Source organism: Crotalus tigris, unplaced genomic scaffold (assembly GCF_016545835.1).
Source record: "Crotalus tigris isolate CLP2741 ecotype Arizona unplaced genomic scaffold, ASM1654583v1 scf7180000017950.1190679, whole genome shotgun sequence".
In the NCBI taxonomy this organism is placed as follows: domain Eukaryota; kingdom Metazoa; phylum Chordata; class Lepidosauria; order Squamata; family Viperidae; genus Crotalus; species Crotalus tigris.
In genome coordinates, this window is record NW_024096740.1 from 807,876 (window position 1) to 833,897 (window position 26,022).

General features: G+C 44.4%; 1 protein-coding gene across 8 annotated transcripts in view; it reads right to left on the bottom strand.

Annotated features, from left to right (window-relative positions):
- The window catches only part of LOC120308826 (zinc finger protein with KRAB and SCAN domains 7-like), a 64,894-nt gene that overhangs the window by 10,394 nt on the left and 28,478 nt on the right, over nt 1-26,022 (bottom strand). For 3 of the 8 annotated variants that reach the window (XM_039345357.1, XM_039345354.1, XM_039345353.1), the window contains exons 6-10: nt 22,806-22,913; nt 14,410-15,081; nt 9,097-9,492; nt 5,351-5,731; nt 82-747 (exon numbers count right to left, since the gene is read on the bottom strand). In XM_039345357.1, the coding sequence (XP_039201291.1) occupies nt 82-747; nt 5,351-5,731; nt 9,097-9,492; nt 14,410-15,081; nt 22,806-22,913 (2,223 nt within the window). The remainder of the gene's footprint in view (nt 1-81; nt 748-5,350; nt 5,732-9,096; nt 9,493-14,409; nt 15,082-22,805; nt 22,914-26,022) is intronic. The other 5 variants (XM_039345358.1, XM_039345356.1, XM_039345361.1 and 2 more) reach the window with 4 other exon arrangements.

Consider the following 26,022-nt stretch of genomic DNA (forward strand, 5'->3'; position numbering starts at 1 on the left):
TTCTGCCTACCTGCTTATAGCTCAGGAGAAAACTACGGCTTACGCTTAAATGAACAAAGGTCCGAAATTTGGGGTGCCCACCTCTGTTTATCTCGAAATGCCTGGTGAAGGAGGGCCTCCTGATCTTAAAGCCTTCGTTGAGTGCGTGGATCCGCTTGTGCCGGGAAAGATTGGAGCTCCACTTGAAACCTTTGCCGCACTCATCGCATATGTAAGCTCTCTCCTTTTCGTTCACGTGGGCTCTCATGTGCAAGAGGTGAGTGGACAATTTGTACGTTTTGTGTCCGCACTTTGAGCAGGTGTACTTCCTCTCTCCCTGGGGGGCTTTTTTCGTCTTCACCGACTTCCCCTCCACCTTGTGTGTTTTCAGATGAAGTTTGAGGAAGGAGGGCTGGACGAAGAGCTTCTCACACTCGGGGCACCTGTAGGGCGTATCGTTCGGGTGAGCCCTCTTGTGCCGCACGAGATCGGACAGGAAATAGGTGCGATGCCCACAATCGAGGCACTCGTGTTTCTTCTCGAGACCTTCATATCGGGTTTTCTTCGTATTCTTTCTGTGACGAGCGGCTTTGCCTTTCCCGTTCTGCTCCCTGGAGCGAATTGCAGGCGAGGCCTCCACCCTGGAAGACTTGGGGGCTGGACAAACGGCACCCGGAGAGCGTTTGGAGGGCCTCTCTAGAAAGTTCCGCATACCCGCTTCTTGCCGGGGAGGCTTCTTCGCTAAGATGTTAATCAACTCCTCATCATCTGTGGGGGGGGGGAAACAGAAATGATTCAGATCACGGAAAATGGGGGCGGCGGCAAAATGAGCCCTGTTCCTACTTCGGATTTGAGAATTCGTTAAGCAGCAGCCAGGGATTTTCAAGTTTGTGTCCGCAGTCAAAATAATAATTTCTTACTCTGCGGTCAGATCTGGAACTTGCATTTTACTCTACCACCCTCAAACTCAAAACCTTTCTCCTTATTCCAGTGTTTCTCAACCTTGACAATTTTAAGGCATGTGGACTTCAACTCCCAGAATTCCACAGCCAGCATTGCTGGCTGTGGAATTCTGGGAGTTGAAGTCCACATGCCTTAAAATTGTCAAGGTTGAGAAACACTGCCTTATTCACTGTGCGGACTGAATCCCAAATGAAAGTTGCTGGCTTTTCTTCCAAAATTCCCAAGAATGGAGTGAAGTTTTGCTGGATAGCAACGGCATTAAAAGGCTCTGAGACAGAGTCTAATGGTGAATTTCCGTATACATGCTTTATTTTAAAAAAAATTCTACTGTTTTTTTTTAACTCGTGACTGCCCCAAAGCCACCCAGACAGCTTTCATGCCTAAAGTGAGACTGGAACTGGTATCTAGATCAGCAGCTTAACCACTACGACAAACTGGGTCTTCTTAACGATAGAAAGCAAGCACCTTCAGGGAGTGACCCACCACGGTGTTATCCCTTCATTATCATGGGAAATAATAGAATCATTGAAGAAAAATGGGACTTTTACAGTATATAGCCCAGGGGTAGGCAACCTTGGCTCTTTTATGACTCGTGGAATTCTGGGAGTTGAAATCCACGAGTCATAAAAGAGCCAAGGTGGCCTACCCGATATAGCCCATCAAACATTTTATTCTGAACAATATTTAATGTACACTGTGAGCTTATACACTGGAGACAAATTCCTTGTGTGTCAGATCACACTTGGCCAATAAAAATTCTATTCCATTCCATTCTATTCTATTCCATTCCGTTCTGTTCTATTCTATTCTACTCTACTCCGATTCTATTCTGTTCTATTCCAATTCGATCCCGATTTTGTTCTGTTCTATTCGATTCTGTTCTGATTCTATTCTATTTTGATACTATTCTGTTCTGTTGTGTTCTGTTCTGTTCTATTCTAATTCTATCCTATCCTATCATGAGATGTACATCTACCATTGTACATAAATGGTGAGGAGGTGGAGAGGGTGGGTAGTTTTAAATTTCTCGGCACTTATATCTCGGAGGACCTCTCATGGACTATGAATGTTAACATGCTTGTGAAGAAGAGGGAATTAAGCTATTTTCCAAAGCACCTGAAGGCAGGACAAGAAGCAACGGGTAGAAACTAATCAAGGAGAGAAGCAACCTAGAACTAAGGAGAAACTTCCTGACAGTGAGAACAATTAATCAGTGGAACAACCTGCCTCCAGAAGCAGTAAATGCTCCAACACTGGAAGTTTTAAAGAAGAGACTGGACAGCCATTTGTCCGAAATGGTGTAGGGTTTCCTGCCTGAGCAGGGGGTTGGACTAGATGACCTCCAAGGTCCCTTCCAACTTTACTACTATTACTATTACTAAGAAGGCACAGAAGAGGCTGTACTTCCTGAGAAGGCTCAGGAAGATAAATCTATCTCAGCATCTACCTCTGTCCTACTATCAGAGCACCATTGAGAGTGTCCTGACATACGGCATTCTTGCATGGTATGGGAGCAGCTCTGTAGCGGACAAAAAAGCTCTACAGAGAATTAGTAAAACTGCCCAGAATATTATCGGACTCCAGCTACCAGCCCTGGACAACATCTTCGAATCTCGCTGTTTGAGGAAGTTGCATAATATTCTCAGAGACTCTTCCCATCCTGCTTACCATCTCTTTGGACTGTTGCCTTCTGGCAGAAGATATAGAACATTTAAAACTCGGACCACACATGTCCTGAATAGTTTTTATCCCAGAGCTATAATTGCACTTAATAATTAACTAAAGGGCCACCATCAGTGAACTGTTGGACAGTATTACTTGGTCTGTTGGGTGGATGTTTGGGCGGTTTTAGGGGTGGGGAATTGTGGTGGGTGGGAGTGTGTTTGGGGATTATGTGTGTGGGACCTGGTCTTTGGGTGTCACATAAATTTCGTTGTATGTGTATACTGTATATACACATACAATGACAATAAAGTTTTATTATATTGTTTTAGCTCAGCGGTTCTCAACCTTTGGGTCGCGACCCCATTTGGGGTCGAACAACCATTTTACAGGGGTCGCCAAACAACGCGATCCGCCATTTTTTCCCCTCAGGGGGCGGCACCGTGCATGAGGGGCGGCGTGCATGAGGGGCGCTGCGCATGGGGGCGCCGCCGCGGATGCGCGGTGCTCCTTATGATCAGGGATCGCCGTATAAAAAGGTTGAGAACCACTGTTTTAGCTGATTGTTGTAATCTGCCCAGAGATGGGAAAACCTGTACATTAAAAAATCAAATTCCCAAACAATGACTTTTGCACTCTCGTGTGGAACCAGTAAGCTCTACTGACTTCAAAGACCAGAGGAGGTCAAACCAAACTCCAGCCAAGTTTTTTTTAAGACCGGCATTATTATTCCAAGATCTCGCCGTTTATGGACTTCTTTTAATTCAAAGTACAGGGAGTCCTCGACTTATGATCACACTGGAGCCCAGAATTGCTGTTGCTAAGTGAGACAGTTGTTAAGTGAGTTTTGAGCTATTATTCCCCCCCCTTTTACGACCTCAGATGTTAAGCAAATCACTGCAGTTGTTAATTTAGCAACATGACCGTTAAGTGAATCCAGCTTCTGCTGATGACTTTTGCTGGCCAGTAGATCACAAAAGCTGATCATGTGATCCCGGGACACTGCATCCATCATGACTATGAGTCGGTTGCCAAGCGTCTGAAGTTTGATCATGTGACCGTGGGGGGGGGGGAGAGAAATGCTGCAACGGTCGAAAGTGTGAAGAACAGTCGTAAGTCACTTTTTTCAAAGCCGCTGTAAATTTGAACGGCCACTAAACAAATAGTTGTAAAGGCGAGGACTAGCTGTACCATGGACTGAATTTGAGATGTACACGCCAGCAAGTTATTCTTAACTGATCTACAGGCTGCCTAGAGCAATGGTTCTCAACCTTTCTAATGCCGTGACCCCATAATACAGTTCCCCATGTTGTGGTGACTCCGAAGTGGGTGTGGCCACCAATAAGAGGGCGTAGGACAGCTAGGGAAAAGGGAAAAAAATGGCGGACAGCGTGGTTTGGCGACCCCCATGAAATGGTCATTCGACCCCAAATGGGGTCCCGACCCACAGTTGAGAACCACTGGCCTAGAGATTCTTTATTTTCCTACTTTCTGGGTCAGGGGTGTCAAACTCAATTTCATTGAGGGCCGCATCAGCATTGCGGTTGCCCTCAGGGGGCTGGGTGGGTGCGGCCTACTGGGTGGGTACAGATGGAGTGGGCGTGGGCAGATCTACATCGTTCGCGTCAAGGGTGCCTGTGGGGGCCTGGGCAGGAGTGGGACAGATCTGAGGGTCTCTGGCAGAAGGGGGTGGGACCGGGGCAAGTGCCAAGGCATGGTCCACTGGAGGAGCCTCACCGTTCCTCTCAGGACATGCGGGGGGGCAGGGGGGGCTGGATGGTGGTGCGGGCTGCCCGGAGCCCTGGGCAGCAGAGGTCAAACGCCCAGCCTGGCCCTCGAGCACCCGCGGCACCAAGTCCAGCCCCACTTCCCCAAGGGGGCGCCCAGCTGCACTTACCTCCTCCTCAAGGCTGCTGTTGCTGTGCTTGCTCTCCTTAGCCAGGTTGCTCATGATGGGTACGAGGGCAAAGTCAGAGGGAGGCCCATTCCCTCTCCATGGGAGGAGACCCGGCTTTGTATCCAAAGCTTCCTTAGCAATAGGATGGGAGACCCTCAGGATAAGCCAGGAGGAGGGGGCACAGGGATGGTGAAAGGGGCAGCAGAGTAGGACTAAGGTAGGACTTCCCTCAAACCCCCCCACCTCTCCTTTCCTTCCTTCTTTCCTAAGTACAGAGTGGTGGGAAAATATTTGAGATGAGGGAGGGAGAAAAACAGGCAAGAAACGCAGCTGGGGAGGTGACACCTCCCAGCATGCACCCAGGGAGCCGGGCCAACCCTGCAGGGGCCGGTTCCTCATTGTTTCCAGACGGCCTTGTGGAGCTAAGACTGAATGCGTTTCAGCATAGATGGCCACCACAAAATTGTACATTGGCTCCCGGCCGGCCTGGGCCAGGGCCAAAGCAGCAGGGGCCGTTCCCTCACTATTTCCAGGATGGCTTCATGGGCCACATGATACCACTTCGCGGGCCGCATCCGGCCCCCGGGCCTTGTGTTTGACAGGTCTGTTCTGGCTCAAGTCATCTGAGAGGCGTTTCACGTTTCCCACAAACGCTTCCCCGAAATGATGCGGTAACACATCCTAAACCCGATTCGCAGTTTTACCTCACAAGATGAAGGAAAAAAAAAAGGCGGGAAAAGGAGGATCAAGAGGTCTCCCGTTACCACTTGGAACGCCTCGTTTGTAGGGAAAGAAAAAAGAAAAAGCAGGCTCATAATATGTTACATTTAACATCTAGTTTCTACCTACCGCTAAGTGTCACATCGCATTCGGCAATAACGGGCGGTTGCGGACTGGCTACGTGGGTCTGCTGATGTTTTATGAGGGTTGAGAACCACCTGAAGCACTTCCCACAGTCCAGACATTTGTAAGGTTTTTCCTTGTTGTGGTTTCTGAAATGTTTAAGAATGTCTGACAATTTTTCCGTTTGGTATCCGCATTTTGTGCAGGAATGCATTTTGGTGTTCGGATGTTCGGAGGCCTCGTTCCCAGCAGCATTGCCCTCTCTTTGTTCTGTCTTCAGATAGCCCCTCAGAGAAGGTTGATCGTTGCAAGCTGGATAGGCTCCGTCCTCGTCTTCCAATTTGATGTTTTCCGGCAGAAGAGTCGCACTTCTGGATTCTTCCTCCCCTAGAAGGACAATCAACAGTTTAGATATGCAATGCTGCAAACCTTATCAACCCCAACTAATACCAGCTAATAAAGTCTGATCAGCTTGTTAATAATAATAATAATAATAATAATAATAATAATAATAATAATAATAATAATAATGATGATAGGAAGACCAGAAAAATAATGACAATGAATCATGCCCTTCATCCACGCAGTGACATTGACAAACTTTATCTACCAAGGCAAATAGGTGGGTGTGGAATGCTACAAATACATCAGATGGTTGAAGAAGAAAAAAATGGCTTTGGAAGAATATCTGAAGAACAATGATGAAGATGCACTGAAATTAGTATATCAGGAAGGCTTACTAACTACTGGAGAGACCAAACTGGCCTACAGGAAAGACCAAATGAAGAACAGAATAGAGGCATGGGAAGACAAAGCACTACAAGGCCAATACATGAAAAAAATAGCCGGGAAAGCAGATATTAACAAGACCTGGCAATGGCTAAGAGCAGGAAAATTGAAGAAAGAGACCGAGGGACTAATTCTGGCTGCACAGACCAAGCCTTAAGGACAAATGCATACAAAGTCAAAATTGAGAAGACAGCAAAAGACAGTAAGTGCCGCCTATGCAAAGAAGCTGAAGAAACAGTGGACCACTTGGTAAGCTGTTGCAAGAAGATTGCACAGACTGACTACAAGCAGCGGCATGACAAAATAGCAACAATGGTGCCTTGGAAGATCTGCAAAAAATATCATTTGCCTGTAAGCAAAAACTGGTGGGATCATAAATAGAGAAAGTCATAGAAAATGATAAAATTAAACTGCTCTGGGACTTCAGAATTCAAACAGACAAGCACCTGCAACATAACACCCCAGACTTAACAATTGTCGATAAGAAAGACAAAAAAGTCTGGATAGTGGACGTGGCAGTGGCTGGAGACAGCAGAATAGACGAGAAAGAACTGGAGAAGATAACAAAATACAAAGACCTACAAATAGAAATAGAAAGACTGTGGCAAAAGCAAGCAAGGGTAGTACCAATAGTCATAGGCTCCTTGGGTGCAATCCCAAAACAACTGGAGCACCACTTGAACACCATTGGCATTGCCAAATTTGCTATTAGTCAATTGCAAAAGGCGGCCTTATTAGGAACTGCTTCCATCTTGCGACGATATCTGTAATACCATCAAACATCCACATCTGCCTATCCCAGGTCCTGGGTAAAGACTTGATAGGTAGACAAAATGCCAAATCCAGTCTGAACATCTGGCTGACTGTGCGATGATCCATAATAATAATGATGATGATGATGTTGGAAGGGACCTTGGAGGTCATCTAGTCCAACCCCCTGCTCAGGCAGGAAACCCTATACCAGGGGTAGGCAACCTTGGCTCTTTTATGACTCGTGGACTTCAACTCCCAGAATTCCTGAGCCAGCATGGCTCAGCTTGGGAACTTCTCCCTTTCCCTTCGGCATGGCTGGCTCAGGAATTCTGGGAATTGAAGTCCACGAGTCATAAAAGAGCCAAGGTTGCCTACCCCTGCCCTATACCAATGATGGCAAACCTTTTAGAGACCGAGTGCCCAAACTGCAACCTAAAACCCACTTATGTATCATCGGGTGCCGAGTGGGTGTGGCTCATTGGGTGGATGTGGCTTCGGTGGTAACGGCAGACTGGGTGGGACTAAAAATTTTAATCAATCAATTCCAACTTTGCGAGATCTTTTTTTTCCCATGAGAAGTTGAAATTGATTGATTGATCTTTTTTTTTTTTTGTACATGGCGGCGGAGGCCTAAAGTGAAAAGATTTTATAAAAACCAGCTGAAGGTCTAGGACTGTGGCGACGGCGCGCGTGCCCATAGAGAGGGCTCTGCGTGCCACCTGTGGCACACGTGCCATAGGTTCGCCACCACGGCCCTCTATCATTTCAGACAAGTGGCTGTCCAGTCTCTTCTTAAAAACTTCCAGTGTTGGAGCATTCACCGCTTCTGGAGGCAAGTTGTTCCACTGGTTAATTGTTCTAACTGTCAGGAAATTTCTCCTTAGTTCTAGGTTGCTTCTCTCTTTGGTTGGTTTCCACCCGTTGCTTCTTGTCCTGCCTTCAGGCGCTTTGGAGAATAGCTTGACTCTCTCTTCTTTGGGGCAGCCCCTGAGATATTGGAACACAGCTATCATGTCCCCCCTCGTCTTTCTCTTCATTAAACTAGACATACACAATTCTAGCAGCCGTTCTGTTGGTTCCAGTCAGTGAAAGTAACGCCGTGAAGTGAATGCCATAACTAAACTTTCGCCTCTCATCCAAGAAGCTTCTTCAGTTCTTCAGAAGAAGCTGAAGAAGCTTCTTGGATGAAAAGCAAAATGTCTCAAAGAAAAACGAGAAAGTCCAGTTGCCGGGTGAAAAAGCACCTTTAGGGCAACCACGACCTGAATGACGGAGAGTCTCCACAGACCAGGGGTAGGCCACCTTGGCTCTTTTATGACTGGTGGACTTCAACTCCCAGAATTCCTGAGCCAGCCCTGCTGAGGGGAAAGGGAGAGGTTTCCAAGCTGAGCCAGGCTGGCTCAGGAATTCTGGGAGTTGAAGTTCACGAGTCATGAAGGGGCCATAGTTTCCCCATGCTGGTTCAGGAATTCTGGGAGTTGAAGTCCACGAGTCATAAAAGAGCCAAGGTGGCCTACCCCTGCCATAGACAAACCTGGGAATGTTATCAATCTAAAAACACTTTTTTTTTTTAACCAATTGTCTCTCAAGGCAAGACAGAGCAAAAATGGTTTAGCTGAAATCTTAAAAGCTTGTAGAAAGTCCTTGGGAATTGTTCTAATTTATTAACGATACATATATATTTGCCTTTCAGAACAAAAGTCCATCTAAATAAAGCCATGGAAAATAAAATGACCTTTGGATCAAAAGAAGGAAAAAGTACTTGGCCTTCATTCGCCTGCTTTTCGGGAAGATTAAAAAAAAACAACAACAATTCAGTAGGACAATATAAATCAAATGCGTTTTTTTTTTTGAAAACCTATTTAAGTGATTATGCATTTCTCTACCTGCCATTAATTTACTGTTAATTTTCATTTCAAAGGTCTTGATCTTCTAAGCCCGGAAACCCAACGTCGGCCCGATATAATCTATAATTGATTGCCGAGAGAAATAAAGTGCACTGCTACATAAAGACCGATGGATTTTCTCACCACCTAACCAAGATTTTACTGTTAAGCGTTCAGTCATAAAGAGGAAAAAACAGGAATGTTGGCAAAGATCAAAACCAATTGCTCAGATGAAGTACAAAGGGCAACATGACAAAAGACAAGAGAGAAGAAAGAGAAGGGAGAACGTTTTAAATTAATTATCCGCTGGGTCATCACACCTACCTCTACAGGCAATTTTCTCCTCTGCAAAAATGGCATCGCAAATAATGGGCCTCGGTTTACGACATGCAATGCCGTTCTGATGCCGATAAAGATGATACGGCTTTCTGAAGGCTTTCCCACAATCAGAGCAATCGTAGGACCTCTCTCCCGGGTGGGCTGTCCTGTCTTTAATGGTTTTGGAAAACTCGGGAACTCTACGGTCACCATCGGGGCCCTTGTATTGCCCTTTCTGAGGGCTTGGGAGTTTCTTCAGCATCACTTTTAAGGTTTTCAGCCCATTCGGATGTGGCCTTGAAACGGGGTCAGAATCGCTGACAGCACTCAGCAAAACTGTGGAGCGCGCTCCTAGCAATTCCTGCGTAGAATTGCTGTGGCCCTTATTAGATTCATTGGTACCTATGGGAACAAATAGATTGATATACAACTACCTTCAATTAAAAATTGGAGATGGAGGGGGAGGAGGAGGAGGAGGACAGAGGAGGAGGAGGAGGAGTACGATGACAGAAATAACTTCTGGGGACAAAATGGAGAGCAGAGAGAAGGAGGGTGGCAGAATAAAGAACCAGGAAGTGAACCAGCTGTTTGTACTTCCTCTCCAGACAAGAAGAGAGCTTGAGATTACCCACATGCGCTCCAGACAGTTATACTACATGAGGAGATGATAAGACCAGTGGGATTAAAGCAGTTGTTTGCTTTTTGACAAACCCGTTCTGGCTACTACTTATAACAGTGGTTCTCAACCTGTGGGTCGGGACCCCATTTGGGGTCGAACGACCATTTCACGGGGGTCGCCAAACAACGCAGTCCGCCATTTTCCCCCCCTTTTCCTTAGCTGTGCTACTCCCTTTTATTCTATTGGCTTTTGAAAGCCATTAGAATAGACTCTCTTGAATAGAGTCTAATTCTATTGGCTTTCAAAAGCCAATAGGAATTGTCCAGGCTGTCTCTGCCCTGCTGAGCCCGACAAAAGCCCCAGTCTGCAAACGGTGCGGCACCAGTTGAGTAGTCCTCGACTTACGACCCATTGAGTAGTCCTTGACTTACGACCGGTTGGGGGTTGCGGCATTAAAAAGGTTGAGAACCACTGACTTATAACTTTGTTTGCTTCTGACTGTTCGCAGATCTGTTTTTTGGTCATCTTTTCCAGGATCTTCCCAGGTATTGATGTTAAGACTAATTGGTCTGTAGTTTCCTGGGTCTGTTTTTTTCCCCCTTTCTTGACGACGGGGACCACATCAGCCCTTTTCCAATCCTCGGGTATTTCCCCCGTGCTCCAGGATTTTTGAAAGATATGGTGCAATGGTTCTGAGATAACATCTGCCAGTTCCTTCAGAACTCTGGGATGTAATCTGTCGGGTCCTAGTGATTCATATTCGTCAAGGTCGGATAGGTGTTCTCTTACCATTTTCTTGCTTATTTTAATTTTTGTTTCTAGTTTGTTTTTTTGCAGTGGTTTTTTTTGGGTATGTTGGGCTATGTGGCTTAGTGAAAGAAGTTTTAAATACAAATACAGGTATAAGAACTTAATTCCTTTTTCTTTTTTGGGGGGGGGAATAAACAGCAACAGAGTGATTAGAACTTTGATTTTGGAAAGTTACAAATCGACCAAGGATCCAGATGGATTTGAAATAAGATTCTGAAACCAATTATAAGAATCCTTTCTCGTGGGAAAAGGCTGTTGTTTTGAATACTTTAAAAAAAAATGACAAAATGGCATTTTAAAAATTGGACACTAGAGGGAACCAAAACTAAATAGTACAATTAAAGAAGAAAAACACTTAAAATTTGACTTGCTAATACATAATGGAATAATACTTTAATACTGGACATAGCAAAGAATATTTGTGAACAACGGGCTCACGTTTCTTGAGAAGTTAATTTTAAGGCTCTGCTTCTATAGACAGACTGTACTTAAAAGAGGTTATGGAAGAGGAAGAGGTTTTACCTGAAAAGATTAAGACTGATCTGAAAGTGGACTTTAAAATAAGAGGCTGCAGGAATGATGTGAAAAAAAGATGTTACACTGGATACACAAATAAAACTGGCTGATGTGTAAGCAAACCAAAAGCATTTGACCTGGATAACTTTCTTATATAGGATAAGAGACTTAAGTTTGGAAAAAATCTGTGAGGAAAGACAAACAGAAATGAGGAAAAAAAATCAAGCTCTAGGACATTATTATCAGGAGAGTTAAGTGTCAAGATTATTAAAAGTAAAGGGAAGGGAAATAAAAAGTTCAAGATTGTTAAAGGAAGGAATATAAAAATGTTTTATTTAATCAAGGTTAAAACAGATAATGTTGTTATTTCCGGTAACCCTTAATGGATTTTTGCTGACCAAGACTGAAAAATGAGGCTTTGAAGATTTTTTTTTTTAATAGATGAGATGAGATATGGGGAGAACATTTGTTCTATTTTAAGAGATGATGATGAGTTACTAAAACTGTTTATACCTGTACTACCCCCAAGAAAAGGAATTAAAAAAAAAAAACCACTAATGAATGGAGACAAACACAAAGATAGTCAAATGGTAACATTAACTCAGGGCAGTGGTTCTCAATTATTTTCTGTCATGCCCCCCCTAGGAAGAAGAAAACATTTCGCGCCCCCCCGCGTGACTGTCTATCCAATCGGGTCCTTTGCGTGTGTCACGTGCGTCCAATATGACAGTATTTGCCGAGGTCAAACGAGCCCCCCTTTACGGAGCCTTGCGCCCCCCCTGGGGGGCCCGCCCCACTATTTGAGAACCACTGACTCAGGGGTAGGCAACCTTGGCTCTTTTATGACTCGTGGACTTCAACTCCCAGAATTCCTGAGCGAGCCATGCTGAGGGGAAAGGGAGAGGTTTCCAAGTTGAGCCATGGCTGGCTCAGGAATTCTGGGGGTTGAAGTCCACGAGTCATGAAGAGGCCATAGTTTCCCCCATGCTGGCTCAGGAATTCTGGGAGTTAAAGTCCACAAGTCATAAAAGAGCCAAGGTTGCCTACCCCTGCATTAACTGAACAGGTCGAGCTGGTTAGGGAATTCCAGGAGTTGAAATCTATCCATCTTAAAAGTTGCTGAGGTTGAGAAATTGTGATTTGATGGTTTGTAATCTCCATCCTCCTTACCCTTTATCCCCAGAAAGATACACACACACACACACACACACACACACACACACACACACACACACTCTAATTTGGAGTGGCATTCACTGCTTTGCCTGAACCACAACAGCAACATCCTTGATTCCTGTGTTCCTTCTCTAAGGTCCTATTTACCCCAGCCAGCCACTTCAGAAGACTGGGTGGGCGTGGATGGAGTGGGTGTGGCCTACTGGGCGGGCATGGCCAGCTCTACATCGTTCGCGTCAAGGGTGCCTGTGGGGGCCTGGGCAGGAGTGGGACAGATCTCAGGGTCTCTGGCAGAAGGGGGTGGGACCGGGACAAGCGCCAAGGCATGGTGCATTTCTTCATTCCTCACAAAGGGTGACACCTCCCCAGCATGCACCCAGGGAACGGGGCCGATGCGGCAGGGGCTGGTTCCTCGCTGTTTCCAGACGGCCTTGTGGAGCTAAGACTGAATGCGTTTCGGCATAGATGGCCACCACAAAATTGTACATTGGCTCCTGGCCGGCCTGGGCCAGGGCCAAGGCAGCAGGGCCCGTTCCCTCACTGTTTCCAGGATGGCTTCGCGGGCCACATGAAACCACTTTGCGGGCCGCATCCGGCCCCCGGGCCTTGTGTTTGACACGTCTGATCTAGTCTCTCACCTGTTCTGGATCGGAGCACAACGTATTCCAGATTTAGGCCATATGAACCACCTTTGCTTTCTTTAGCCCAGCCTTTCTAAATTTGCTTTTCAAGAGACTCAATTCCCATGAGAACTTGACTCATGCCTTTCTGATGAGGAGACTCTGATTGTGGGCTAACAAGTCAGCGATGACTCCTAGTGACAAGACTTTATCCAGAATGATGTGTAATGTCCTTAATCTTCAAGTCTTCTCAAAGTGCAACGATCACGTTGTAATTGAATCCATCCATTCTTTCCTTCCAAGCACAGTAATTCTTCAGGGTCTTTCCCCAACACCAAAGTTCAAAAATAATCTATACTCTTTCTATGCTGCCTCTTCAAAATCCCATTTGCAGTTCTATAGTATCACAGGGTAAAGCCAATCCCTGCGGGATTCTTATTTTTCTGAGTGAATTAAAACTACTCACATCTACTCTATGCGGAACTGCCTTCGAACGACCACTGCAATGGGTCCAAAAGGCCAGTTTTTGACTGACGCTAGTTATTATAACCGTCTTGACACCTCTCTTGAAGATCCTGCATTAGCTACCAGTAACCTTTCAGGTGCAATTCAAAATGCTAGCCACGTTATGGAACAGCTTTTCTTCAGAACGGAGACTGACTTTCTCTGTGAGGGCCTTCCAGGAGCTTTTAAAGACCGAACTCTTCCAGAGAAACTTCAGCGAATGACTCTTCACCATTTTTACCCAGATATCATTTAGCAGCGATGGAAGACAATGTTAATGTACCTCAGAGTTGAACTGTGGGGTCCTTGATGCTCTCTGAGCTTAGTTGTTTATTTGCAGATGTTTCATTACCAAACTAGGTAACGTCATCGGTGCTGTACAATAGACGTCATTTAGTATTAGCCATTGATTCTATTCTAGTATGCTGCCAGAAGCCAAAGATTTGATGGCGGAAGGAAGAAAGGAAGGAAGGAAGGAAGGAGGGAGGGAGGGAGGGAGGGAGGGAGGGAAGGAAGGAAGGAAGGAAGGAAGGAAGGAAGGAAGGAAGGAAGGAAGGAAGGAAGGAAGGAAGGAAGGAAAGGGAGTGAGTGAGTGAGTGAGTGAGCAGTCCCCAAACAAGCATGCCCAAAGCTGAAATGCAAAATATCAGGACTATCCAACAGAGGAAGCCTGGCTATAACATCGTGAAATTATTAGTCCTCCAAAAATCTGTCAAACAACATAAAGCAGGGTTTCCCAACCTTGGCATCATGTCACAAGGAAAACCACTGCTGGAGAAAACCATCCCTGAGGACATTCTGGGAGCTGAAGTCCATGCGTCTTAAAAGTTGCCAAGGTTGAGAAAGAGGCATAAAGCAACTAAGCAGACGTGTGTCAAGAATGCTTTCTAGTTAGTTTAGTTTAGCTCTACTAGAAAGAAAACGTTATGCGTTCTGCCAGTTCTACATTATCGTTCAATTGTAACACTCGATCAATGTTTGCTTTTACACTCTGCCAGGTTTCCTATTTCGGAGACCAGGCCTCTCATAACAACATTTAATTAAACTGCACCAATCCAAGTGTCGCAGACCCACCTCGGCGCATAAACTGTCGCGAGGAAAACCTCCTGGAGGTGTGGAGACCCCGATGCCGAGACAAGTTGGACGGCCACTTGAACAATTTGCCACACTCAGGACATTCGTACGGTCTCTCCTCCGTGTGGACTTTCATGTGTTCAGCAAGGCCCGACGGGCTACTTTTAACGATTCCGCATTTAAAGCACGTGTACTCCTCTTTCATTTGACAGCTGGAGTTTCTCGTCCTGGCTCTTTCCATGCGTCTGTTGGGATCATCCAGCGGTAAGTGGCTCCTCAAGTGATTCTCGAAACATGGCCTGTCCCGGTATGTTTTCCCACACTCAAGACACTCATGCAACTCTTTTGCTGCGTGGCTTTTCATGTGTCTTAGCAACTCTGAGTAATAGTAAGCTTTGTGCCCGCACTCAAGACAGGTGTACTTCCTCTCCAGCGGGTAACGTTTGCCTTTTTTCTTACAGGCTCTTCTTCGACGTCGGGCGCATTTCCTCTTCCGCACCTCTTCCGGTTTCCTTGCACCCAGCTGTTTCTCAGGATCCAGGGGGGAAGACTCGGGATTCAAGGGAACGGTGCCTGAGGATTCTTCTCCGTGCAGCGTCCCAAAGTCGTCTTCTGCCTCTGAAATGGCCTGCTGAAAAGTCTCAATTCTGATCTCACCTATGATTCTTCTACCTGGTGTGAAGGGCAAGAGAAAACGCGAGAAATCACTTTCTTACCAGGAATCGCACAATCGGAGTTTGTTTCGGCCAAATAGTGAGGTGAAATGACACCGGGCAAGCTTTTGCCGTGAGTTCATTTGCACACGTTAGGGCAGAGGCGGAGGAAGCTAAAGTACCAGAGAGTCCAAGAACACAAGTGAGTGGTCAGACAAGGAGACCCGAACTCATACGTAGCTTCTCATTGCAATGAAGAACAACACACATTCAATTTTGGCACTACTAAGATTGTTGGACGAGCGGGCACAAAAACAGCCAGGGAAGTGATTGATGTTGTCTGCCAACAGGAACGTTCATTTACCACCAGCTTATCAAGTACTTAGGAGGCAACAACTTGGCAGCATAAGGAAACAACAGCCAACGATTTAATAGACTTAATAGCCGGTCATCAGCACCCCAATCAACAACTAGACAACCCCACACAACCAGGCACCATAGAAATACCACACATAAAATAGCCCAAAGTACAGAGAGAAGTTCCCCGAGGATGGGCTCCAGCACGAGTCTGAAAGCACAGAAGGCTAAACCTGTCAGGTCCCCAAAGAAATGTATTGTTCCCCTATTCCTACTGCTCTTGAATTTGTAAACCTTCTTTGGGGCCTGCCATTCTGTTGGGAGGGGGGATACTTTGGGGGTGCTTTGCACTGTCTTGCCACCATGCCCTTCCCCCAGGAGAAGGAATGCATCACCCTTATCTAGGAGATGGTTTGCACTTGGAGCCAGAAGGAAAGGAAAGCAAGAGAGACCTTGAAGAACACGTCAACGGAGCCAGTTACCAAAACACTATGCTGCCACCTGTGGATTGGCTGGAATTCCAATGAACACTGGAACCCCTTTGTTGGACTCGGGGTGCACCCGCTGCTTAATCAGCCCAAAACTGGTAGGGAAAATGAAAGTACCCCTCAGGAGACTCAAGACTCCAATCACCTCTTGCTGACTCGATGGATCCGTCACCGGGGGGGGGGGGGAGTCCCCGCCAGTTTTACCACCAGACCCGTGCATATTACCATGGGAGACCACTCAGAGCCTTTGCATTTGTTGTGGTTCCTGGCATGGAGTGGCCGTTAGTACTGAGTCTGATATGGTTAAAGAAATGGAACCCCATAGTCGATTGGAGGCAGGGATGCCTAAAATTCCTGAAGAGGGCCCCTCCCCCATCCAAAGAAAAGGGCAGGAGGCATGGACTATGTCGCAAACTAGCCTCCGCCCTCAGCGAGCAGGAATTACAGAGCCTCCAACTTCCAGTTTTGTGTCATAGTGACGCAGCTGAAGGATTGCGGAGCTCCGCACCCAACGGCTGGTTTCGCCCTGCCAGGGGACTCTAAATAGGTCTAATGTCGCCCCGGAGAGGCGACGAAGGAGGGGCCCCCTATCGATCACAGAAAGATGGCGGTCAATCTGTTTGATCCGGGCGAAGCCCTCCAACCCGACAGGAGAAAGGCTAGCTGCACTCCGGTGACTAGCCCGAGCTACCGGCATCTGAAGTCCAAAAGCACCACCTAAGAACTTTGAACAGCGTGTTGGGAACTGGGTGAGAATATAGATAATCTCTTCTCTATTTTGAAACTAATTTCCTGGAAAAGATTCCCAAGAAGCATAAAATCCTCCGAAAGTGAGAAGGGGATTATAACCTCACCCTTCCACAGACAGATGGGGGACAGAAATACATTGAAATGGATTAAAGCAAAGCTATAACCTGGATAAAACTGAAAATTATGGAAATTGTTGGAAAATAGCTACTGACATCTTGTGATGGATCAGAGTATAGAACTACAGGTGTTCTGCCTCAGAAATTGGCAAGACACCCAGAAACAGAGCACAACTTGTTCCTTTGATCCTCAGTGACTCCTAGCTAAATAGAGAACAGTTGGGAATAGAGGAAAGAAAATATACTGGGCTATCTATTGCAGAATGAGAAACACAATTGTTATAAAAACTGTTAACCTTGGATTACAAACACTTACTGAGCTGTGATATTCAAGTTTGTCAAGGTAATGATTTAACAGTTAAACATATTGTAGATAGTGTAAGATAAACCACCATTTAATACAGACCACTGTTTACTGTATTTACTCCTGGGTTATTTCACGCAATAAGACTGCGAACGTTCTGATAGAGCAGTGGTTCTTAACCTGTGGGTTGGGACCCCATTTGGGATCGAACGACCATTTCATGGGAGTCGCCAAACAACGCAGTCTGCCATTTTTTTCCCCCTTTTCCTTAGCTGTGCTACTCCCTTTTATTCTATTGACTTTTGAAAGCCAAAAGAATAGACTCTCTTGAATAGAGTCTAATTCTATTGGCTTTCAAAAGCCAATAGGAATTGTCCAGGCTGTCTCTGCCCTGCTGAGCCCGCCAAAAGTCCCAGTCTGCAAACGGTGCTGCACCAGTTGAGTAGTCCTCGACTTACGACCGGTTGGGGGTCGCGGCATTAAAAAGGTTGAGAACCACTGTGATAGAGAAAGAAAAACCTTGACTTTTTGGCTATTTTTCTAGGGGAGGAAACTACTGGATTGTTTTAAGCAGTTGAACATTTTGGACTGTTCATAAAGATAAGAACTATATAAGACTATGGTGTTTGGAACTTAAGATTGGTAGGTTTGATGAAAATGGAGATTGAATATACAACCAAAAGTAGTCGGAAACCACACTCAATATTCTTTTCTAAAATCCCCAGTCTGGAATATCAGAGATCGGCAGGAGTAATACTTCAAGACAAGACAAATATCTTCCAGGAGGAAATGCATGCTATGTTGCAATTAATTCAAATGACAATTGTTTCAGTGAACACAGATTGGATGAGCTTCTGCCCCATCGACGACCCAGAGATGCGCCACTGAAATTATCCCGGGGCGAAGCTCCCCAAAGCAAAGTTATACTCTATGGCCCCTAGGGAGTTGAATGAACTTCACAAGTTCATTGACAAGAATCTGGGGCAAGGCTTCATTCAGCTCACCAGACCCCGAGCAGCTGCCCCATTCTATTCAAAAGAAAGATGGGTCTCTTCGTCTATGCATGGATTATATGGGTCTGAACACGACATGAGTGGAAAATATGTATCCACTCCCTTTAACAAGGGACATGTTGGCCCACTGTCGAAAGGGAAAATTTTCTCTAAACTAGACTTGCAGGAGACCTATTATTGAATAAGAATAAAGAAGGGGACGAATGGAAAACCGCTTTTAACTGCCCCCTGGGCTGTTCTCAATTTAGGGTGCTTCCTTTTGGATTACAAGGGGCTCCGGCTGTTTTCATGCAATTAATCAACGAGGTTCTGCATGAGCATCTGTACAAGGGAGTTTTGGTTTATCTTGACGATATCTTGATCTATACCAAAACCAAAGCAGAGCATGTCAAACTGGTCAGAGCGGTCCTAAAGAAACTACACTCTGCCAAGCTGTATGCCAAATTATCGAAATGCAAATTCCACAAAGATTGCATTGATTACTTGGGTTATCACATCTCCAGCAAAGGGGTGGAGATGCACCCAGAGAAAGTGCAAGCTATCCTGGAGTGCCCCACCCCTTGCACTAGAAAACAACTCCAGAGTTTCTTAGGCCTTGCAAACTTTTATTGGCAGTTTATTCTCTCTTTTGCTCAAATCGCGCTCCCCATCACCGATTTGTTAGAAACCAAAGGTGGGAATAAGCCAAACACCAGCCAGCCACTGAAATGGACGGGGGAAGTCAAGCCGCTTTTGAAAAACTAAAGAGACTTTTCTCTGTGAAGGCAGTATTGAAGCACCCAGATCCAGAGAAGGATTTTGTTATTCAGGCCAACGCTAGTGACGTGGCCCTGGGAGCAGTTTTCCTCCAAAGGAACAAGGAGGGCCAACTGCAATTCTATGCTTAATAATAATAACAATAATAGAAGAAGAAGAAGAAGAAGAAGAAGAAGAAGAAGAAGAAGAAGAAGAAGAAGAAGAAGAAGAAGAAGAAGAAGAAGAAGAAGAAGAAGAAGAATAAGAAGAAGAAGAAGAAGAAGAAGAAGAAGAAGAAGAAGAAGAAGAAGAAGAAGAAGAAGAAGAAGAAGAAGAAGAAGAAGAAGAAGAAGAAGAAGAAGAAGAAGAAGAAGAAGAAGAAGAATATAGAAAATGATAAAATTAAACTGCTCTGGGACTTCAGAATTCAAACAGACAAGCACCTCCAACATAACACCCCGGACTTAACAATTGTCGATAAGAAAGACAAAAATGTCTGGATAGTGGACGTGGCAGTGCCTAGAGACAGAAGAATAGACAAGAAAGAACTGGAGAAGATAACAAAATACAAAGACCTACAAATAGAAATAGAAAGACTGTGGCAAAGGCAAGCAAGGGTAGTACCAATAGTAATAGGCGCTTTGGGTGCAATCCCAAAACAACTGGAGCACCACTTGAGCACTATTGGCATTGACAAATTCGCCATTAGTCAATTGCAAAAGGCGGCCTTACTAGGAACTGTAAGTGGTATATAAATCTCATAAATAAATAAATAAATAAACAAACAAACTGCTTCCATCCTGCAACGATATCTGTAATACCATCAAACATCCACATCTGCCTATCCCAAGTCCTTGGGAAGGACTCGATAGGTAGACAAAAATGCCAAATCCAGTCTGAACATCTGGCTGACTGTGCAATGATTAATAATAATAATAAACCACGGTAGTCAGGGGCCGTCATCTAGTCATCATCCTCAAATGAATGGGGAGACAGAGACTGAACTTAGTTATAGAACAGTATCTTAGATGCTTTATCAAATATCAACAAGATAACTGGACTGATTTGTTGCCTTTTGCTTATAACAGTGGTGGCGAATCTATGGCACGCGTGTGAGAGGCGGCACTCGAAGCCCTCTGTGCGTACGCGCAGCATCGCCCCAGCCCTCTCCTCACCAGCAGCCCCCCTGGAGGAGAGTCGCCCCCGGACATGGCCCGCACGGAGCAGCACAGCCAAGGACATAACCGGGCAGCAGGGACAAGACTCCGCTCTTGCGCCCCATAGCGTGTAGATGATGCTACAGGGTGTGGGCGGAGGATGTGGTTGCCATGGTGCTGCAGGGCTGCCTGGGCGATCTGCGACGGGCCATGGAGGTGGTGCATGGCCCGGCGGGCGGGCGGAGTAGGAGGCGGAGTGGGGGCGCAGGGTGGTTTTGGGGCACTTAGTCTCTAAAATGTTCGCCATCACTGGCTTATAATAATGCTGTAAATTAGAGTACTGATTACAGCCCTTTCTAGGTTGCCAATGGTCATACCTGAACTACCTGCTAAGGAAGTGACATTCCCTCTTTGCAAGAGTGGATTAAACAGTTGCAAAATACCTTGCCGGTAGTACGAAAAGCCGTAGATGAGGCCAGAGAAGCCTATAAGGCTCAGACCCACAAAGAGGGTGGAGCAGAAATCTTTTAAAGTTGGAGACAAAGTCTACCTGTCTACTAAATACTTGCAGTCTTTACAGCCTTCTAAAAAATTGGGTCCTACGTTTGTTGAACTTTAAATGCATCATCAACCTAGTAACTGTCGAATTAGAGCTCCCCAAGAACCTACGAAAAATCCGCAACTAGAAAAGCCCACACAACCAGGCACCATAGAAATACCACACACAAAATAGCCCAAAGTACAGAGAGAAGTTGCCCGAGGATGGGCTCCAGCACGAGTCTGAAAGCACAGAAGGCTAAACCTGTCCGGTCCCCAAAGAAATGTATTGTTCCCCTATTCCTACTGCTCTTGAATTTGTAAACCTTCTTTGGGGCCTCCCATTCTGTTGGGTGGGGATACTTTGGGGGTGCTTTGCACTGTCTTGCCACTATGCCCTTCCCCCAGGAGAAGGCATGCATCACCCTTATCTAGGAGATAGCGAGAGAGACCTTGAAGAGTGCCAACGGAGCCAGTTACCAAAACACTATGCTGCCACCTGTGGATTGGCTGGAATTGAAATGAACACTGGGACCCTGGGGGGAGGAGTATTGAATATTGCTTTTGCAGGTTTTTCCTCAGTCCTAAAGACTGATCCATGTTAGATTTATCCATTTCTTTTTCCCCAGGATTTTTTTTGGGGGGGGGGGGGAAGTGAATTTATTTTCTAAACAATATGAAGCTTATATTATAGGCCAGGGGCAGGCAACCTTGGCTGTTTTATCACTCGTGGACTTCAACTCCCAGAATTCCTGAGCCAGCATACCTCCGCATGGAAACCTCTCCCTTTCCCCTTAGTATAACTGGGTCAGGAATTCTGGGAGTTGAAGTCCACAAGTCATAAAAGAGCCGAGGTTGCCTACCCCTGCTCTAGGCTTCACACCAGTGTTCTATTTTCTACCTCAGAATTATGGGAAAGGATATCCCAAAGGTGTTTTTTTCAAGAAGTAATTGATCTTCCTTGAAGACACTTCACTTCTCATCCAAGAAAGCTTCTTCAGTTCTGACAGCATGGTGGAGGGCAAAAAGATTTATACACAAGACAGTGCTTTCAGCAATTCCAAGAAGGTTCTACATTGATTTGCGCTATTCAGGTAACTCTAAGGCAGGGCTTTTCAATCTTTTTATCCATTGTACCACTTTTAGGATATGGCAATATCCGAGTATCACCAGTCACCTAGCAAGGTGTCAAAAACTTGATGACAAAAAAAAAAGAAAGAAAAGTGATGAAGTACAGGTAGTCCTCGACTTACAACAGTTCGCTTAGTGACTGTTTGAAGGTACAATGGCACTGAAAAAAGTGCCCCCCCCCAAGCCACAGCCGAGCAAGACGCCTACCTGCCCGGCCGCGCTCTTCCTCCTGTCCAAGGTTTTCATTGTTGTGAGCATTTCTGTTGAGGATTGGCAGCAGAGGTGGGGGGGGGGTTTGTTTGGTTTTTATTCCGGTCTGCTGGTGGTTGCAGGTTTTGGTCACTTCACATGACCCTGGAACACTGTGACTGTCATAAATATGAATCAGTTGCCAAGCGTCTGAATGTAAATCACAAGACCCTGGAGAGGCTGCAACATTACAGCTGATCAACGCTTCTTCTGGGCTTAGCGGAAGCGCCAGGATCAGCGCTGAGCTCCAGCTGGAGCCTGGCGCTGATCCTGGCGCTTCCCCTGAGCCCTGACAGCCCTGCAGCTCCAGCCATCTCTCACTCAGGCTTGTGCGGTGCTGCCACTGGTTCACCTCATTCCTCTCCCCCGCTACTTTTCTAGGATGGTCACGTATCACCTACCAGGTGCCAATGTACCACAGGTGGTACCCATACCACTGGTTGAAAAGCCCTGCTCTAAGGGCACAGATAAACCTCAGTGGCTCTCAGAAAGAGGGCTAACGACCAGATGACTGCAAGGAATATAAATATAAATCCTTCTATCTTCCAACATTTGATCAGAGTTTCTCTTGGATGAGAAGCGAAATGACTTCAAGTAAAAACAAAAGAAAGTCCAGCTGCCTTTTGAAAAAGCACTTTTGGGACAACTTGATCTGGATAGGAAAGGATGTTGCTGAATCCCACTACTGAATTCTGGAGAACGTTAATGAGCAGGAAATGGAGCCTGGCCCCGGGGGGGGGGGGAGAGGGAGGCGTTTGCAGGTTGCTCATCCACATTTGGACTGAAGATGGCTGTAGCACCTACAGAGGTTGGCTTGAGATCATAAAACCAGACCTTGAGTGCTAGATATTTTTTCCCCAATCAGGGTGCTGGTTAGGCAGATTGTGCACGCACATATACACTTACCAAAGAGGGTGTCAGGAATTGGGTCCCTGTGTTCAGGCCTTTCCTGGAAGGTGGCTTGTGGTTGATCAGCTTGGGAGATGAGTTCAGGTGTAGGAACCAGGAGTCCTTCTTGGGTGGAAATATATGAAGAACAGACAAAGAGAAAACACAGATGGGAAGTCAGTATAACAGGGAATTCTCGTCGCATCTGAAGGCCAGGAGCTCTGAAATCTGATTTCAGGACTCCTGGCCTAAAAGACTCCAGTACTTGAGAAAGTCAAAAGTAGATAACTGTCAGAATCCAATTATATTTCATCTTTAATCATCAAATATAGAAAACCCCAATTCTGCCTTCTCTGGATTCTGCCATAAGAGGGAGAGAAGGGGGAGAACAAAGGGGCTTTATGGCCCTCACTTCCTTCAGTATGAAGGAATGTGTTTATTGCAACCTCAAAGAGTTTGAATGTAAATAGCACCAAAGAACCTTACCATGACAAAGGGGCTATTTACCTTTCATGCAGTTTATTTGAAGTCTCCATCCAGAAGGACGGAAGAAAGCATCAAAGGGGTGGAATTGTGATGCCTGAAACTTATCACTGGAAGGGGGGGTGATTGGGTGGGACTGCTGGGGAACCCCTTAAAACCTTGAATGGGAGAGCTTGGACCCCAAGTCCTGTCTAGCACGCCAGCAACCACATCTTCTTAATAAAGGATTCCTGTTGGAAGAATTATTCCAAGAGTTCTGTCTTCTTAAGATGCAAAGTGGGGTGGGTCCTTACAATAACCATCAACTTTGGCAACTATATGCCTTTGCCTTTAGATTAAGATGTTACTTTCAAGTGGGTAGACGGAAAAATGAAACTTCCTCAATTCAGTTGCAGGCCGTGAGAGCTTGAAGTCTTGTCAAGGACACCAGATCGGGTGTGGATTTGAAGCAGACAGTTCCCATAACAAAGTGGACTTGTTGATATGGATTACGTAAGATGTCTGGTGGTTTGGCTGATAAAACTATTGTTTAAATCTACAAACTGGTGCTGGAACCTCAAAGTTAGTTTTTCTTCTACATAGCCAAGCTATGTATTCAATAAACAGTAAGCTTTTCCAGGGTATAAGACAAGGATGTCCATTATCCCCATTGTTATTTGTTTTAACTATGGAGATTTTGTTAATTTAGATTCGAGAGTCAACCGTACTTAAGGGAATAAAAATAAATAAGAATGAGTATAGATTGAGAGCTTTTCCAGATGATTTGGTTTTAACTTTATTACAACCGACTCAATTGGTTAGTCATTTGTTGGAACTTATAACTCAATATGGGAAAGTTTCTGGTTTTAAAGTAAATAATAATAAGACTAAAATATTATCTAAGAATATGACTGAGAGGGAAAATGAAATTTTAGTTAAACTTACAGGTTTTCAGATAGTGAAAAAGGTTAAATATTTGGGAGTGTATATTTAACTGCTTCTAATGGAAAATTATATAAGAATAATTATGAATTATTATGGACAAAAGTACAAAAGGATTTAAATGATTGGAAAAAATTACAATTGTCGTTGTTGGGGAGAATTTCAGCTGTAAAAATGAATGTTCTACCAAAGTTTCTTTTTTTGTTTCAAATGATACCCATTTTAAAAAAACGATGCTAATTTGGATGAGTGGCAGAAGGGTATCAATAAATTTATTTGGGCTAGGAAGAAACCAAGGGTCAAGTTTAAGATTTGCAAGATGCTCGAGAAAGAGGAGGGCTTAAAGCACCTAATTTGAAATTATATTATGATGCAGCCACATTAACTTTGATAAGTGATTGGCTTAATTTAACAAACAAAATATTCTTTCTCTTGAAGGGTGGGATTTATTATATGGTTGGCATGCATATTTAATTTTCAATAAGAAAGTAGATCGGGCTTTTAAATCACATATTTTAAGAAATGCCTTACTTCGAGTCTGGAAGAAGTATTATTACAGGTTAAATTACAAAATACCTATTTGGGAGATTCCTGAACATGCAATTGAGGGGATTTCTAAGGGGATGAATTTTGAAAAGATTCCGTATAAAGAATTACTTATTTGGTCAGGTACTGACTGGCAATTGAAATCTTTAGATGTATTAAGGCAAGAAAATATTTTACAGTAATGGTTTCAGTATTTACAAATAGTGGATAGGTGGACTTTAGATAAGAAAGTTGGAATAACATTAGGAGATGAAAATTTGGTAATTCAGATTAAAGATCAGAATCAGGTCCACATAAAAAGAATTTATAATGCGTTAATAGAATTGAACTCGGAAACGGATTTGGTTAAAGATTGTATGGTTAAATGGGCTCAGAATATCCAGGAACCGATCCCATTGGATTTATGGGAGATAATTTGGATTAGAAATGTTAAATTTACACAGGCTCAAAATTTAAGAGAAAATTTTTATAAAATGTTTTATAGGTGGCATTTGGATCCTAAAAAGTTGTCTTGTATGTATCCTAATTTACAGCCTAAATGTTGGAGATGCGGTAGTTCTGACGCAACTTATTTTTATGTTTGGTGGACTTGTAAAAATATTAAGGCTTTTTGGATTATGATTTGATGGAACATTCAAAAGATTTTTAAAAGGAAGATAAAGTTTACTCCTCAACTATTTTTACTAGGGATTTTTGTGGATTTTGATGTTAAAGAAACTATTTTAATGTTGAATTTAGTAACAGCAGCAAGGTTATTGGTAGGTCAATATTGGAAGAAAGATTCGTTGCCTACTATAGAAGAATGGACACTTAAGGTTTCTAATTTAGCAGAAATGGCTAAAATTTCTGCTTATTTAAAGGACCATACACAAGAAAGATATATTATGGTATGGAGAAGATGGATAGATTATATTCAGACTAAATATGGAACTAAAAAGTTCCATTTATTTTATGATTAAATTTTAAATAATAATTATTATTAATAGCATTTTATAATGGCAATTATTTAGTTTATTTATTGTTATTACGGTACTTTATAATAATTGTTTTAAAATGCATTTGTTTATAATATTATGATATTAAGGTTTAAAGGGAGTTAAGGGTTAAGTATGAATTTGGTTACTGTGTAATTTGTTAAATTTAATTAATTTGTTTAATATGTTTGTAATAACTCTGTAGTCGGCTCTGGGAAGTGGGGGGGGTAGGGAGGTGGGGGGGTTTGGGGGTTAATTTTTTTTTGTTAATTGTTAATAAAACTTTTTCAATAAAAAAAATTAAAAAAAAA